The sequence below is a fragment of the Doryrhamphus excisus genome, linkage group LG1 (genome assembly GCF_037039965.1).
Source record: "Doryrhamphus excisus strain RoL-2023G ecotype Guam linkage group LG1, RoL_Dexc_Guam_v1.1, whole genome shotgun sequence".
In the NCBI taxonomy this organism is placed as follows: Eukaryota; Metazoa; Chordata; class Actinopteri; order Syngnathiformes; family Syngnathidae; genus Doryrhamphus; species Doryrhamphus excisus.
Window position 1 is genome coordinate 131,806 of NC_136357.1, and position 17,463 is coordinate 149,268.

General features: G+C 47.2%; 1 protein-coding gene and 1 long non-coding RNA gene across 4 annotated transcripts in view; one reads left to right on the forward strand and one right to left on the reverse strand.

Annotated features, from left to right (window-relative positions):
• Positions 1–32: 32 nt before the first annotated feature.
• Positions 33–2,060, reverse strand: LOC131130867 (uncharacterized). Its single transcript, XR_009130106.2, has 2 exons — positions 1,797–2,060; positions 33–645 (listed from the first exon to the last, which is right to left on the reverse strand). It is a non-coding gene; the product is annotated as an uncharacterized LOC131130867 (long non-coding RNA).
• The window catches only part of dusp8a (dual specificity phosphatase 8a), a 39,891-nt gene continuing 24,084 nt past the window's right edge, over positions 1,657–17,463 (forward strand). Inside the window, exons 1-3 of one of the 3 annotated variants that reach the window (XM_058074940.2) lie at positions 1,657–2,016; positions 8,821–9,206; positions 15,369–15,507. In XM_058074940.2, the coding sequence (XP_057930923.2) occupies positions 8,970–9,206; positions 15,369–15,507 (376 nt within the window). In that variant the 5' untranslated portion in view covers positions 1,657–2,016; positions 8,821–8,969. Of the gene's footprint in view, positions 2,017–2,053; positions 2,209–5,894; positions 6,074–8,820; positions 9,207–15,368; positions 15,508–17,463 lie in introns of those variants that run through there. The other 2 variants (XM_058074941.2, XM_058074943.2) reach the window with 2 other exon arrangements.

Consider the following 17,463-nt stretch of genomic DNA (forward strand, 5'->3'; position numbering starts at 1 on the left):
CTTTTTGTTACCCCTGCCAAAGAACACGCAAGGACAAGAAGCCCCATTTATTGCGGAAGTTCATCAAAAGAACACATGGAGAGCACTTACATGCACACGCCGCTAGATGGCGGTACCTGAGCTCGTAAATGAGAGCGTCATCAGCTTGGAGATTCCGTTTAGACAATTGCATGAAATCCACACGAGCGTGGAAGTTTTGGCATGTTTGTCACACGTAAATGTTTCGGATCAGCAAACATTGAAATATTAGTCAGTGGCAACACAAGTGAACACAAAATGCCGTTTTTCCAATGAAACGTATTATTAAGGGAACAGATAAAGAGATGACCCCCAAAAGCCAATAGCTGCTTGGCCACCCTCAGCGGCAACGACCTAAAAATAATAATAATAATACATTTCATTTATGACAAATCCAGCATTCGTGGTCACCTGGTCACGTGGTCTCTTCCAGCGCTGTGGAGGAAATGTTGTCATTCAGCCACGTAGGAGGCCGTCTCCATCGGGTCCGGTCAGGACTTGGACTAGGCCGCTCCAAAGTCTTCATTCGGTTTTTCCTCAGTCAGCCAGAGGTGGACTTGCTGCTGTGTTGTGGATCATGGTCCTGCTGCAGAAGCCCAGTTGGCTCCAGCTTGGCCGGACATTCTCCTTGAGGAGTTTTTGGTAGACAGCAGAATTCTATCACAACAAGTCTTCCAGGTCCCGAAGCAGCAAAACAGGCCCCGACCATCACACTACCACCACCATGTTTTACTGCTGCTATCATGTCCTTTTCTTGAAATACGTGAATGCCCGACGGACGTGATGGGACACACACCTCCCAAAAGTTTGTCTGTGTTTTATTGTATGGAATATTAATATTGGCATACATAATATTGTGCTTTGGTGAGAGTTTCTGCCAATGTTTTTTGCATTAAGTGAGGATAAACGGTATAGAAAATGGATGTTTTTTATTTTGCCTAAAAATGGAAATAAAAATGAATAAGTTAACAATGACAAACACCAGCAACACCAGGGCTCAGGAATTGTGCGGCGAGACAAGCACCAGAACTGAGGGCCAAATCAACAGGCTTTTATTGCAGATAGAAATGATCTCATGGCAGGCGCGAAAATAATAATCATCATAATAACACAAGCTACTCTTAACAAACTAAAACTCTGAAACCCTGACACCACTTCCTGTCTGCCACCCATTCTGCTCCCCGGTACCAGAATAAATGTACGGTAACACACATAGCTTCTATTTATGTCTTGAATGTCTACTATATTGAGGAGTAATACCTGGGTCAAGGTAGCTATGGGGTGTCTACTCCATGGATCATGTTCAAAACATATTTAAAAGGTCATAAAGAGATTTTCTATGCTTTAACCGTGATGTTTCATTTAGAAGCAAAGAAAACTACTTTGTGGAAATCCATGTGAATGTGAATATGAATATAATAGATCAATAATATAATCTTCACGTGTAAAGAACACTGCATGCAATATCATTTATGAGCATCGTCTTTTATCTGGCTTTGATATTTTTTATTCTATGACACGACAGTCGTCACACATGAGCGTGTCTCCTTTAAAAAAAAACAAGTCGGGCAGGCCCTTTAATCCGGCTACCACTTCCTGACGTCATCCAACCCCCGAGCGGTGCGCTCTGATTGGCTGGCGGTGACGTAAACCTGATATTTTCCTATTTTTTTCCCCTCTCTCTGCGGCTCCTAAACCATGACCTCATCGTTAGTGGATGAAAGTGCTAAAGTGTACCTTTTGTTACCAGCCCACATACACCTTGTAACGACACTCACCGACTAAACTAGCCGCTCCTTTTTCCTTCTGCTTCATGCGTTCAGCCGCTCGCTCCTGGCGCTGTCACCCCGTGTCAGCTGGGCTGTTACCCTGCGACGCGGCCAGCTCCGGCGGCGGCGGCGGCGGCGGCGGCGGCCGTGCTCAGGAGAACCCCGCCGGCGTCCGCCATGACAGCGAGGCCACTTAAGTGACCGCCAAAAGAGCAGACGGGAGCTCAAGGTAGGTCCCCGCGATGCTAGCGGCGGTTAGCCGTGGAAGCTAGCTGCTCTACCCCCCCCCCCCCCCCCCCACGCCCTCCCACCTCCCTGGAAGTGCGCGCGCGTCTGCTTCGATGGGAATTAAACACGCTTAACTTATCGCCTGGTCTATTCGTGGAAACTATTGTTTCCACTCATCCCGGACAATTTCAAGGTAAGGTTGGACGTTTTGTTATTCGGTTTGCACCCAACGGCTGTCGGCTCAATGGAGTGTGTCGTTTTGCATGTGGACGGATCCACGCGTCATGAATACGCCGCAGGTTCACGCGCTTGTCAAACATCTCGTCAAACATCTTATCGAACATCTAATCAAACACAGCCTTTGGGATATGGACAATAAGAATCACCAGAAGGCGGGCCGGGATTGATTCTTCTATGGATATTACGCAGATATTGGCCATTCCATTCATTTCATGTTCTCAATCCCCTTTATTTCTGTGTGTGTCGAAATGCTGCATATTCCCAAAGGGGAAGGATACGACCGTCTGGATGGCATGTGTTCAAAGGTGCAGGGTACATACATTCGGAATCAATATCCGCAGTTATGGGCAGCATAAGGTCAGGTGATGGCTGCACAAAAACAGGTTCAAGCCTGAAACATTGAAACATGCTCGTTTCCTGCTGCCAGGGACTGCGTTGCTTTGTGATCATTCTTACAGAAGGAACAAAATGGGGATAAACACAGCAAGAGGCTGCTTGGTGTCCTCACACTTGGCCTCTAGTTTTAGCTGGAGGAATCCTAACATCCAAGGCGCTCTGTAGCAATCTGCCAAGGCTGTCCTACAATGGCCCTGCATGATGCCATGTCTGGATTAGCCTGTAGATGTCAGGGAACATGCTAGCATGCTAGCATCAACAGGGCCAAGGCTGTCCTACAATGGCCCTGCATGATGCCATGTCTGGATTAGCCTGTAGATGTCAGGGAACATGCTAGCATGCTAGCATGCTAGCATCAACAGGGCCAAGGCTGTCCTACAATGGCCCTGCATGATGCCATGTCTGGATTAGCCTGTAGATGTCAGGGAACATGCTAACATGCTAGCATGCTAGCATCAACAGGGCCAAGGCTGTCCTACAATGGCCCTGCATGATGCCATGTCTGGATTAGCCTGTAGATGTCAGGGAACATGCTAACATGCTAACATGCTAGCATCAACAGGACCAAGGCTGTCCTACAATGGCCCTGCATGATGCCATGTCTGGATTAGCCTGTAGATGTCAGGGAACATGCTAACATGCTAGCATGCTAGCATCAACAGGACCAAGGCTGTCCTACAATGGCCCTGCATGATGCCATGTCTGGATTAGCCTGTAGATGTCAGGGAACATGCTAGCATGCTAGCATCAACAGGGCCAAGGCTGTCCTACAATGGCCCTGCATGATGCCATGTCTGGATTAGCCTGTAGATGTCAGGGAACATGCTAACATGCTAGCATGCTAGCATCAACAGGACCAAGGCTGTCCTACAATGGCCCTGCATGATGCCATGTCTGGATTAGCCTGTAGATGTCAGGGAACATGCTAGCATGCTAGCATCAACAGGGCCAAGGCTGTCCTACAATGGCCCTGCATGATGCCATGTCTGGATTAGCCTGTAGATGTCAGGGAACATGCTAACATGCTAGCATGCTAGCATCAACAGGGCCAAGGCTGTCCTACAACGGCCCTGCATGATGCCATGTCTGGATTAGCCTGTAGATGTCAGGGAACATGCTAGCATGCTAGCATCAACAGGGCCAAGGCTGTCCTACAATGGCCCTGCATGATGCCATGTCTGGATTAGCCTGAAGATGTCAGGGAACATGCTAACATGCTAGCATGCTAGCATCAACAGGACCAAGGCTGTCCTACAATGGCCCTGCATGATGCCATGTCTGGATTAGCCTGTAGATGTCAGGGAACATGCTAACATGCTAGCATGCTAGCATCAACAGGGCCAAGGCTGTCCTACAATGGCCCTGCATGATGCCATGTCTGGATTAGCCTGTAGATGTCAGGGAACATGCTAACATGCTAGCATGCTAGCATCAACAGGGCCAAGGCTGTCCTACAATGGCCCTGCATGATGCCATGTCTGGATTAGCCTGAAGATGTCAGGGAATATGCTAACATGCTAGCATGCTAGCATCAACAGGGCCAAGGCTGTCCTACAATGGCCCTGCATGATGCCATGTCTGGATTAGCCTGTAGATGTCAGGGAACATGCTAACATGCTAGCATGCTAGCATCAACAGGGCCAAGGCTGTCCTACAATGGCCCTGCATGATGCCATGTCTGGATTAGCCTGAAGATGTCAGGGAATATGCTAACATGCTAACATGAGCGAAATCTTGTCAGCCAAATGAGAAAAAGTCGTAATATTATGAGGGAAAGTATGTCATTTTATGAGCATAAAGTAGAAATATTAAACATTTTTAAAAGTCATATTATGAGGGAGAAAATGAGGCAGTAATTTCTGAAAACTTAGATTGGGGTGGAAAATATACATATAAATATAAACAGTAAATTGTCGGAATAAGGCAATATTGTGGGAATAAAGTCATAAGTACAAGAAGAAAGTTAAAATAGTTGAAAAATTTAATTTTACAAGAATTGAATCCAAATATGGATGAAATAATAAGAAAAAAGTTGTTCTAACTAGATAAAATGTCATAAGTAAATATAATATCATTGACTTAACATATTCTAGAAAAAAGTCATAATAGTCTTAGAAACAATGAAGAAATTTTAATAATTAAATAATTGACTCCCCAGGTCCGGATGATGTCTTTGCAACATATCAAAGTAGCTCTTGCATCCTTTCTTTTTCACAATGTGGCCCCCGCTTGGAAAACATGGTGTCCGCAAACGCCCGCATGGTGGACCGGGCAGGTGTCTACTACTACTACTACTACTACTACTACTACTACTACTACCACTACTGCAAACATGACCGCGTTCAGAGTGCATGTGCACATGCAGCACTTTGTTTCAGAGTAAAAGACAAGCGGACGCAACTCTTGCGTCTCATATTGTGAAACAAAGAGCCTGCTAACGTCATCCGACAGACTGGCCGCAGGAGATGTTCCGCATGAGTTAATGAATGACCTGGATGGTATTACATCAGCATTGGCGGCCCTCCACTTGTTCTTTGCATTGGCCTTCACTTTGCGGCCATTTTCATCTTTTATTAGGTCGTATCAGACGTAACGGTGTTATCAATTTAGGGATTGGAACATGCCACGACCAGCAATGCCAAACATGCTAACAGTTAGCACGCTAGCACCTAGCAAGATGGCACTTAATAGCAAAAGTGCCAAGGCTGTCTTACAATGTCCCTGCATAATGCCATGTCTGCATTAGCCTGGAGATGTGAGGGAATGAGTTAACATGCTAACATGCTAACATGCTAGCATCAACAGCCTTCCATTTCCACGATGTTGGCCACCCAGAGTCAAAGGGAGGATGTAGCAGCGTCACTTGGAGACTGCCGCTGCTCTTTCTCTTTCTCGTCTTGCATCAGTGCGAGCACAATCCCGTCAGCGTCACCCTCCCTGTGCCCTTTCATCCCCCCCAGCTGGACTGTTGCTATGGCAACAGCGGAATCTGCTCACGGCCTAACTTCCATCCCGCTCGCGTTTGTTTTCATCTTTTTCTCCCTGAAGGATTGAAGATGGAAGACGAAAGATGTGTTGCAGTCGCCATGCTGAGACAGCAGGCTGACTTTGGGCTCATCCATCATTGCCCCCTCCCGCATCTTTCCCGGGGCTTCTCTGAGCAAACACGCCCGCTCCAGCATAGCGTCATGTTAGCGCCATGTTAGCAATGTCTTATGAGACCAGTAAAGCTGCACGCTCCTCCTATCCCCTGCAAAGACGAGAGTGATGGAGGGAGGCGGCAGAGTCTCCCGGAGGGACGTCGGCAATGGGGAGGGCGTGGAGCGGTCGCCATTAGACTGACGCAGCATCAGACGTTGTGCTCGGCAGTGGGGAAACCGGAAAATCAAGAAGCCGCTCGGCTCAGCCCTGCGTCATCTAAGGTATGCTGTGACGGTGATGGGCAGGTTATCATGTGGCAGGAGAGTTTTGGGGGTGTGGGTGGCTCCTCGCTAAGGCGGACAGAAAACCATGCATTCGGCCGTGCTTCTGGCATCAGCCGCTTTGCCAAAAAGCACGTCGTTTGTGGCTTGGATTTGCAAGGGATTGGAATGGTGCGGCGGCGGGGTCCGTGTGGCTTCTCTGCCGTCCGTCCTCGTAGCTGACTTCCCGCCTTCCTACTTGACGCTCGCATCAGCACTTGCTGGCGGGCTGAGGTAGAACATAATCCCAGGGGGTCCAGATGTTTCCCGGCGAGGGCCACATAGTGGGGAATGACAGGATGCAAGGAGACACCTGTAGATATGCTAAGAAGTTATATACAGTATATTTCTAGAATATGAATATGTCATATTGTCCTATACTAGGTCAAATGTTACTGAAATTATATCTTTTTCCTCATAATATTATAACATTTTTCTTGTAACCCTTATGGTTTGTTTTATTTTTTTGGACTTAATAATTTGACTTTTTTCTTTTTTTTTTCTGTTTCCTTTAATGAGATTTTTAGAATGTGCCGCAAATGGGCCCCGGGTTGCTCTTTGGACACACCTGGCTGAAGTTTGAAGTGTAACTTTCCATAGACGCATGACAATTAGGGCTGTAATCGATTAATCACTTTTTTTTGCCTATAGTTAACTCACAATTAATCACATTTAATCGCAGATAGAAATACATTTATTGACGCGCAATTAACATGCGCGCCTCCTGTTTGACCCTCGGCCCCCGCCGTAGTTTGGTTGAAGCGCGGTAACTCTGTAGCCACAAGCCCAACTGGAGAAAGAAAAGATGAAACTACGGTGTGGGCCGAGGGTCAAACAGGAGGAGCCAACGATAATCGCCGCTGCTACAGAGAATTTCCGTCAGGCGTCATTCTCGTGTTAACATTGACAGCCGTAATTTGAACATAAATATATTTTTCATCTTTACATGTTAGCGCGGTGATGGAGTATTTATTACTCACTCCCTGAACTTTTGAAATGAAGCGTCATTGCCCCCACCCCATATAAGACGTTTTCCCCAGTAACTTCCTGTTTACGCTCCCCTTCCTCATTACTCTCCCTTTCCACCCGAGGTTTAAACTTCCATTTAGGCTTCAGGGTGAATGAGAGGCGGCCCATCCATTTTTCATGAGCCCGTGTGCCTCAACGAATAAAAGAGCGAAGCATCCACGCTGACCTTCTCGCTTGTCGCCTGACACATGCTAATCCAGGGAGATGATTTTGCTAGCAAACCATTGCTACACCAGATCCTGACAGTTCCTGGCGGCCAAGGAAACCTGCTCATTCACCCTATGTCAGGGGTGTCCAAAGTGCGGTCCGGGTGCCATTTGCGGCCAGCGGCACAATCTAAAAACATAAGTGTAATAAAATGTAAACATAAAAATATCATATTTAAAATGTCATTAGAAAAAATATAAATAAATATAATGTATTTTAGATTTTAATCTAAAATACAATAAGGAAGCTAAAAAACAAAGTAAACTGGTACTACTATGAGGAGAAAGGATATTTGTTAAAAGCCGTAATATTCTGAGAAACAAACAAAACAACAAATAACATCATAATATTGTGGGCATGTAAATTTCTGAAGATTATTTAAGAATAAATTGAAATATTTTCACAATTTTAAAATAAAAAGAGCAAAAATGTGAAAAAGAGCACTGAGATGACAACCTTTGTGGCCCCCAGGAGGGACAACGGGACATCCTAACCGCAATCTTTACGCTGCCAACGCCGTGGTGAGCGCCACCAGGGAGAAGCCATTTGTCTGACTGACCGACTGAGGGAGGCAGTCCATCAAGTTTATGAACAGTTCAACATCCAACACAACGCAACACATTCAGCACACACACACACACACACACACACACACACACCACTGGCTATTTCTTCATGTCCAGACCTGCTCTCCAAATCCCCCCAGCTGTTTCCTGTTTCATGATCTGCCGTATAGTCAACCCACAACACACACACACGCAAGCAGACGCTAATATGAATGAAGGCTCAACAGCCATGGTTTCTAAGCCGAATGTGGATGTTCAGCAAGTCTTACTTGGGCTGGAGGTCGGCAGGGTGAACCTAAATGAAACGGTGCAAAATGGTGCGCGCTCACAGACGGTGTCGCTTTCCCCAGCCCGATGTTGACCATGTGACTGTTTTCTTTTCATATTTTGACATTATTCCCCTCAAACGACAGCATTTCTTTCCTTTCTGCTTTTTTATTTTTTTTACATTTTCAAGTACTTGTCAATTTTTTCTGTAATTATGACTTTGTTCCCTTAAGACTTTGGCCTTATTCACATATTACAAGATTTCCCCCAACCTAATTTTCCACAAATTGCAACTTTATTTGGTTGTGTTCCTCGAAATATGACAACATGAAAGACGTTTTAATATTCAAACTATGGTGCAAAAATGGCGTTATTTTTCCTCCTAATATCACAATGTTGTGCTTGTAAATGTCTGACTTCCTCATCGGATTACAGCTGCTTTCTCTTAATATTGTGACTATGCTTGTAAAATTACGTCTGCTTTGAGCTTCTGTTGGTTCTTTTTTGTTGAATTCCATTTTTCAATGTGTCCCGGGCCCCAAATGGCTTCCAGGCAGCACATTGGGCGACTGTGAATGATGCCATTAAAAAAAATAATAAATAAATAAAAAAAATGTCAATTTTTTTCCTTTTCCTCAGGCACCATGAATCTATCAACTCCTGCCTCCCTGGTGGCCCCCATCCTCTGACCTGGCCGCATCTTGCCCATCTCCTCCTCCAGCACCTCTCCTCATCGCCTCATCTCGGCCATCTTTGATCCAGAGAGACCACCCCGCCCCTCCGCCATTATGGCAGGGGAGAAAGGGCCGACTAAGCGAAGCGCCATGGACATCAAGCGCCTGGCAAGCCTCATCCAGAGAGGAACAGGCCGCCTGCTGGTGATTGACAGCAGGACGTTTTCTGAGTACAACGCATCCCACGTTCAGGGTGCAGTCAACGTTTGCTGCTCCAAGCTCGTCAAGAGGCGACTGCAGCAGGACAAGGTGTCCGTCACCGAGCTCCTGCAGCCCAACGGCAAAGTCAAGGTGAGTGCCGACCAGCTTGGGCAAATTCCTATGTTCTTCACGTCATGCCAAGATGAATACCTGGTTTTGAAGAGGCTGTGCATGCGTGTGCGTCGTGTGTCGGGTACAGACCATTCATGTGTATTGCAACAGATTCGGCATGTCGGCGTTGTTAGAGCTAAACCCAAACGAAACCAAAGATCCTCCCGTCTGGGACGTGGGGACGCCTCCACGGCGTGATGGTCCCAGCTCCTAAGGAGCATGGGTTCTAGCCTACAGGAGGAGGTGCCGTGTATGTTGGGTGGACAGGCGCGCGTCTGCTGGAGGTTTGTTGCTTTTCAGTGGCCTTGAAATCGGATCCTCCCGTTTTCCATGGCTTCCCTTCTGAATATGACAGCCTTTTTTCCATGTCCTGTCCGACCGTGGCACGATGACTCGGGTATTTTTAGTTGCTGTGTGAAACTCAAGAAAGTCTGAGGGGGGGAAACCTAAGCAGGGAGGGGGTTGTCGGTGGTGCTTCTTGTGTTGGGGATGTTTTTGGGCCCTCATGTACATCCCCCCCCCCCCCCCCCTAGTATTACATGACTGGACCACAACAAAGCTGGGATGATGACAACTTCCTTCGGGTTGGTTGCAAGCTGCCTCCAAAAGCTATTTTTAGCGCATTCTTCAACTAGCAACACAACTCAGGTCATGCCCTGACGCACGCAGCCTAATGACAGTCCAATGACACTTTCTTCAGGGTTCATGTACTCGTGCATCTCAGCAGCATGGTGGTTCCATGATGGCTCCCTCTCTATATCGCATGTTGTCAGAATGAATGAATTGGTAGACTGTGGTTTATTATTAGTCCAAACTTATTGAAATACAAGCGATATGTGTTTGGGGTGTGGGGTGTGTGTAAATGTGCGGTGCTCAGAGTACTCCGTCCACATCTTTAATACCACGAGATTGAATGTATCGAGGGGTATAAAATACAACACTTGATTACAAAAAACCAGACAAGGGGCAAAATATTGCTAAAGATTTTTGTTGATACGCCAATCATACGATACCTGGGGCGTTCGAGAACTGAAGTTGTGCTGTAAATTTTCAACATGACCGAAAACGTTGTGCCTCTAAAGTGACGTCATTTTTAAATGATCATATGCTAATGTTAAAATTAGATGACAACTTTCTTTGGCTTCATATTTTGACGTTATTCTTGTAAAATGTTTGCAGTTGAGTCCATTTTTTCTGCTTCTAGTTTTCTTGTTAAATGAGATTTTTAGGATGACAAAACGCTCTCATCTGTCTCTAACGTTTCTGAGCTGTCAACTACCGCCCACCTATTGCTATCCCCGTGTAGCGCTGCTGGTTTGTTATTACCCCCGCCCGCCCCAACCCCCTCCCTCGGCCAGCAAAGAGGATAAGGCTTGCGATTAATGCTACGGCTGGATAAAGCTGGAACCAGCCGGGTGCAAGAGGAGGGCCTGACGGAGCCCGACTCCTTTGTTATTGGCTAAGCATGACATCATCTCTTTTGTGTGGCCACTGGCAGACCGCGGGCTCGGCACGTGCGGCCTGGCTGTGCGGCGTTCAAACCGGCTTCCAACTAACCCCCAACACATACTCGTCCTTTCAACCCCCACACGGCTCCGAGCAATGCCAAGAGCCGCGTCAACACGCCAAGACGGCAAAGGACACCATTGTGGCTCTTTGTCGGGGGAGTGAATGCAGGAAGCACCCGGGGTATTCATGGTGGGGCTGCAGCCTCCGCCGCCTCCCTTACTGCCCTCCACCTCTCCTCCCATTCAGCTTTAATAGCCTGCAACCCCCCAGGCGCTGCACTCGCCCTCTTTCATGGAAGCTTCCGATGCTTCATGGAAGCTTCAGTTAACTGAGCTGATTGAACCAGCGTCCATTGCTACTTCAGCAATCCAAGCGGGTCCATTTCTCCTTTCCATCCCATCCCCTGGCGGCTGCGTATGCATGCTAGCTGTCCATGTAGGTCACTGATAGATGGGGTGGAATGGGCGGGAGGGGGGTGGCACAGGCCGAGTCAGGAGTGAGGCTTTGCTTCCTTCTTCTGACACCCTGGTTTCTTCTGTAGAAGGACGTGGTGGGTTTATTTGCTTGTGAAGCTAATCCCTCCTGCATCGGGGGCAGCCAAGCAGTCATTTGCCTGAAACATCCATTGTCGTGTTTGGGGAATCACCAAACGCCAGAGTAGAAACTCAAATAGACTCGTCTCATCTTCTTTCAATGGGTTTCTTTTAGTGAATGGATGACACAAGAGGCAAATGTGTATCAGATCTACCAAAAATCTTCTTTGTGGTCATGAGGACGTCCCCATATTTATGTTTCTGGGGTAGGAGATGCGGTAGAGAGGAGAATGTATGCTTATGGTCGTGTATCTGTAACCACGAGGTTCATGCAAGTGAAGGGTGTTTTTGTGTAGTTCTGCTAACAAGCTAAGGAACACAGCAAAAGATCATCCTTCTGGTATTTTGGAACGTGATGGTTCCCGGTGCCAGAGCATGTGGATAGTAGTTGAAAAGTACGATGTTCCTTTTGCCATATCGGCATGATAGCATGATGATAGCATCAGCAAAATCTAGTTGATGATTCACTGTGTGGATTCTTTCCCAGTCACATCCACCCACTGTGTCAAACTGGGAAGTTTTGATGAGTCACATTCCTTTGGTCATGCCAAGTTCAAACAGACACCGCAAGTGTTGATAACCCGAATGTGGCGTGTATTAGATTAATTCTTTAATGATCTCCTCGTCAACATTCATACTTAGTCTTTTACGTCAGCCTGAAATTGTATGGCCGCCTGGGGAAGTACGTATCTGCATGAACAAAGAAAAGGAAGAGCGAATGATGCATTGATGCTTTATGAAGGGGAAATGCGGCTTTCTTTTCCAGTAAGGAGGACACAGTAGAACCGGCTCTGCAGCATGCATGTGCACTTTGTCGTCTGTGCACGTGAGTGAGAGAGCAGTCAGGTCGGACGTAGAGACAGAAATCTATGACAGCATATATGCATTAGAAGCTGTGAGGTCAGACACGGTTCTTCTAGTACGACTTTTACAAGGAATGATAGAATTGGATATCTTCAACTGAAACGCTGAAATACTGCTTTTAGCAGATGATGTGCTCCTGCTGGCTTCATCGGGCCGCCATCTTCAAATCCCACTGGATCAGGTCACAGCCGAATGGGATGAGAATCAGCACCAGAATCAGTCCAGTCCATGGTTCTCGCCCAGAAAAGGATAGAGTGCCATCTGCAGGCCAGGGATAAGATCAGCACCATCACAAGTGGAGGATTTGAAGTAGAGTACGACTCCACATTGGTTCATTGTGGTGAAGAGAGAGCTGAGCCGTGAAGCAAAGCTCGGTCTACCGTCCCACCCAAAGGACAAGATTGCAGGTACAAGCGTATGAAATGAGTTTTCTCCAAAGTTCTTCTTGAGGGATAAGTTCAGAAGCACTCTCATCCAGGAGAAACTCAGATGAGAGACGCTTGAGCCACCTCATCTGGCTCGTCCGCATTTAGGGGGGCCAGACACCTCGCTGGGGGGGGTGTTGAAGGCATGTCGACCGGTAGGAGGTCTCAGTTGTCTTGGGAACACCTCGGTATCCAGGAGGAGCAGGATGAACTAGCCAGCTTAGACACCCCCCCCCCCCAACCCGAGTGGAAGTGGGTTAAGATGGGTAGATGGAAAGTTCTTTATCTAATTCAAGCTCTGATGGGTAGCCATGAAAATAATGTGTGATGCTAATGTATGTAGCTTTTGTGTTTTCTATTATTAATACAGCGATGGGGTCTTCATTATTTGGTTGTTGGTTTTGTTTTTGTCTCATTGTAGTTCAAGTCCTCCGCTTTCCTCCCCCAATCCCAAAAACATGTTAGCATGTTAGCTTGATTGGCCACTCCAAATTGTCCATAGGTATGAATGTGAGTGTGAATGGTTGTTTGTCTATATGTGCCCTGGGATTGGCTGGCCGCCAGTCCAGGGTGGACCCCGCCTCTCCCCCAAAGACAGCTGGGATAGGCTCCAGCACCCCTGCAACCCTCGTGAGGATAAGTGGTAGAAAATGAACCAATGAATGAATGTAGTTGAAGTCATGCTGTATCCACGGGACAGAGACTTTATTGACTTTATTGACTTTATTGACTTTATTGACTTTATTGACTTTATTGACTTTATTGACTTTATTGACTTTATTGACTTGATTGACTTTATTGACTTGATTGACTTGATTGACTTGATTGACTTGATCCAGTTGAAATATCATCACAACAGTAACATCATCTCAAGAAAGGATGAGTGCAGTATTTTGGTCTGACCTGATTACACCTGCTTCAGCATATTTCTCCTTCTTCTACCAGTCCAATTCTTCTTCATCTCCATCCTCGTCTCCAGGGCCCCTCCCTTCCTTCCCTTTGTACCACCAGCATTCCTTGTTTACCTGCAGCGTTCATGCGTCAGAACGCCCAGGCCAGCACTGCAGAGGGATGGAGACTGTGCTAATACCGCAGTCTCACTACTAGATCTCTCTAGTATCTCTCTGCTCGATCATCGACCTTTACTGCACCAAACACTTGGGCACATACAGGATGTGACTTGTCCTTTCAAAACACAAGTCTCGTCAGTCGGACCTTTGTAAGATTCCTTCATGTGGAATGTTGGCCTTCAGAAGGCTTCAATTGATGTTACTTTGAGAGTAGGAATGAGAAAAAGGGACCCATTTATTTCTTGATGCACAGGGTTTATTCTTTTATCCACAGTAGGCATAATGTAGCGAGACACGGGGGGGCTCAATGAAGCATTTAAAGCCAACATCACTCACCTCCGACAGGGGCAAACTTCACACAGCGGCACATTGCTTCAAACGCATGATGAGGTTTGTTGATTACCCTACAAGTAATCTCAAACGTCATTGTTTTCTTTGTGTTGTTCTGTAGGTGCGAAACATTTCACACCCTGACTTCTCATCTATTTTTACACCACTGCTTGTTTTTTTTGTTCACAAAATAAAACTTTATCCACTGACAGCACCGTGCTGTGTGGTCTCTGTGTGTGTGTGTGTGTGTGTGTGTGTGTGTGTGCACGCTGTGAACATATTCACTCTAATCCTGAGGCATTGAGCTGATGCTCCCAAATTAGACCTGATCCCATTAGGATTATCATTCCAAAATTCTAAAGCTCCTGCAAAGACGTGCGTGATTGAGCGTAAGGAAGATCTATAAAACATGGCGGTCCATCATGGCATATCGTATGGGCAAATAAATGGTGAAACACGGATGGCTACTTTTGTGTTTACTGAGCCCCACACCATCTCCCATCCTAGCTGACTGACTTGGGTCTTTGTATGCAATAGTTGACTAAAGACCATACGGACGCTGGTGGATCCTGACCTCGTCCAATCACCTGCATGGCTTTGCGTCAAGGCACTCCGCTACAGCTGCTATGCTAGCGGAATCAGGCACGCCCCCCCTCGCGTTTGACAGTTAGACACGTACACGTGTAGTGAAAGGTGTTGTTCAGCTGTGCATGGGGGGCCGAATGAAGGCCGCTCTGCTCAACGTGCTCCTCTACCGGCCCGCTAACGGCGTTCAGTCGTAACATTGCAACATCTTCTTCCTGGTCCTGTGCTCAGTCCACCCCCTCTACCCTCACCCTCCTGCTCGCCCCGCGCCCCTCTCCTCTCTCTCCGGTCGTTCAGTGATGCAATGATTCTGCAGTTGGGTGCTGCCTCTTGGTCACGTGACCAAATCCTGCCCGACAACATGGGGAAGATTGGGCGCATGCTCACTTGGCCCTGAGCTTCTTTGATAGCATGACTGCTGCACTAGAATCTTTGACATTGGTTGTCATGGATACACCAATACTGACGAGTCATGAATTGACATTTTCATCACTGCCGCTCCCGTTTATTGTCATGCGTGTCAGCATTGATGTTCGTGGACCCGTGCACGTTGCAGCATGGCTCCTTTCATGGCATTGCCTTTTCCAACAGTGCATGGGCAGAGGTTGTGTGAAGGGCACACGGGGGGTGTCCCTGAAGTCCACATGAATCTAGCCAAGCTCATCAACCTTTGCATCGCTAATGTTGGAAATGCTATGGTTAAGAAGAAGCTATGAATAACACACTGTTATTGAACTCACCACCTTCATTTTTTTGTTTATGCAGGTGGAGCTGGGCAGGAAGCAGGAAGTGGTGGTTTATGACCAGAGTTCCAAAGAAGCCGGACATCTGTCCAGGGATGCTTTTGTGCACATTCTTATGGGGAAGCTGGAGGGCACCTTCCACAAGGTGTCCCTGCTCACGGGTATGCATCAGGGCGGGGGGGCCATGTCTGTGGCTCCTCTGCTTCATTGTTCTTCCTTGTGCAGCGTCAACTGAAGCGGGTTGTCATGACACATTTTGGTCAGCAGATGTCACTGTTCCGCACCACATGTCTCAGCAGTTGTGGGGAGTTTGGTGGAGTGGGGGCGGGGATACTGCAGATTTTGGCAGGTAAATACAGAGCCAGTATGGCCCCTACTGACACGGATACTTTAAACGTGAACTTTTTTCACATCATTGATTTGTGATTTAGCATTTAGTTTGTGTCAGTACTTTTTAGCAGTAAATAGATGAGTGAACCATTTAACAATATTCTGTGTACAAGCAGGACTGGGACTAAATAATCTGGCCTCAGATAGTTGACTGGCACCTAAAAGTCTATTTTCTTGCTCTCTGATGACTCTTTGGTGTTGAAGCTTCTCTGACGTAACATCATGTGAGATAATGCTGCCCCGCTATATCGGTTATGATCCTGTCCCGGAGTCCACCAAGCACACTAAGGCTTCATTTAGCAGCAACAGCGAGCCCCTTAATGGTCTCGTTGAGTTAATAGCATCTGCCCGAAGTGCTTGCCTGGCGCTATCTCAACCACGTGCAGCATTAGGGACTTGACGCCATCCTCAAACGCGTCGGCGCCAAACTGAAAGCCTAATCTGCCTCACTCAGGATTTGGGAAGGAGACGGGAAGGGGCATGCTGCTTGAGGAAATCTCTCTCTGTGCTTCCCATCCTTCCCATCCTTCCCCACCTCTGTGGCCCCGCCCACTGGAGGATTAGGGCTTTTTCATGAGTCATTCACAGATCCAGTTGTCACAGAGCACCAAGCGCATTAATTAGTCATAGGAACGCATGCGTGATATTGCAGCTCATCATATTTCCCTTCCTTTGAAGTGTCTTTGTGTCAGCAATCGCTCTGCTGTATGCGTCTCACCCACGTCCCTTCTTTTCTGCTGTTTCCACGACGACAGTGGTAGAGAATAAATCCGCAGGAGGACCCAGCCAATAGAATTCTTGTTTGGCTGTTTGTACCATTTGGGTCGGCGGTGCTTGCATCTGCAGACGTGCATGCATACACGCAGTCCTGTATGCGTTACATATGTGCATGCATACACGCAGTCCTGTATGCGTGCTACATACGTGCATGCATACACGCAGTCCTGTATGCGTGCTACATACGTGCATGCATACACGCAGTCCTGTATGCGTGCTACATACATGCATGCATACACGCAGTCCTGTATGCGTTACATATGTGCATGCATACACGCAGTCCTGTATGCGTGCTACATACGTGCATGCATACACGCAGTCCTGTATGCGTGCTACATATGTGCATGCATACACGCAGTCCTGTATGCGTTACATATGTGCATGCATACACGCAGTCCTGTATGCGTGCTACATACGTGCATGCATACACGCAGTCCTGTATGCGTGCTACATACGTGCATGCATACACGCAGTCCTGTAGGCGTGCTACATACGTGCATGCATACACGCAGTCCTGTAGGCGTGCTACATACATGCATGCATACACGCAGTCCTGTATGCGTTACATATGTGCATGCATACACGCAGTCCTGTATGCGTGCTACATACGTGCATGCATACACGCAGTCCTGTATGCGTTACATACGTGCATGCATACACGCAGTCCTGTATGCGTTACATACGTGCATGCATACACGCAGTCCTGTATGCGTTACATACGTGCATGCATACACGCAGTCCTGTATGCGTTACATATGTGCATGCATACACGCAGTCCTGTATGCGTGCTACATACGTGCATGCATACACGCAGTCCTGTATGCGTTACATATGTGCATGCATACACGCAGTCCTGTATGCGTGCTACATACGTGCATGCATACACGCAGTCCTGTATGCGTGCTACATACGTGCATGCATACACGCAGTCCTGTATGCGTGCTACATAC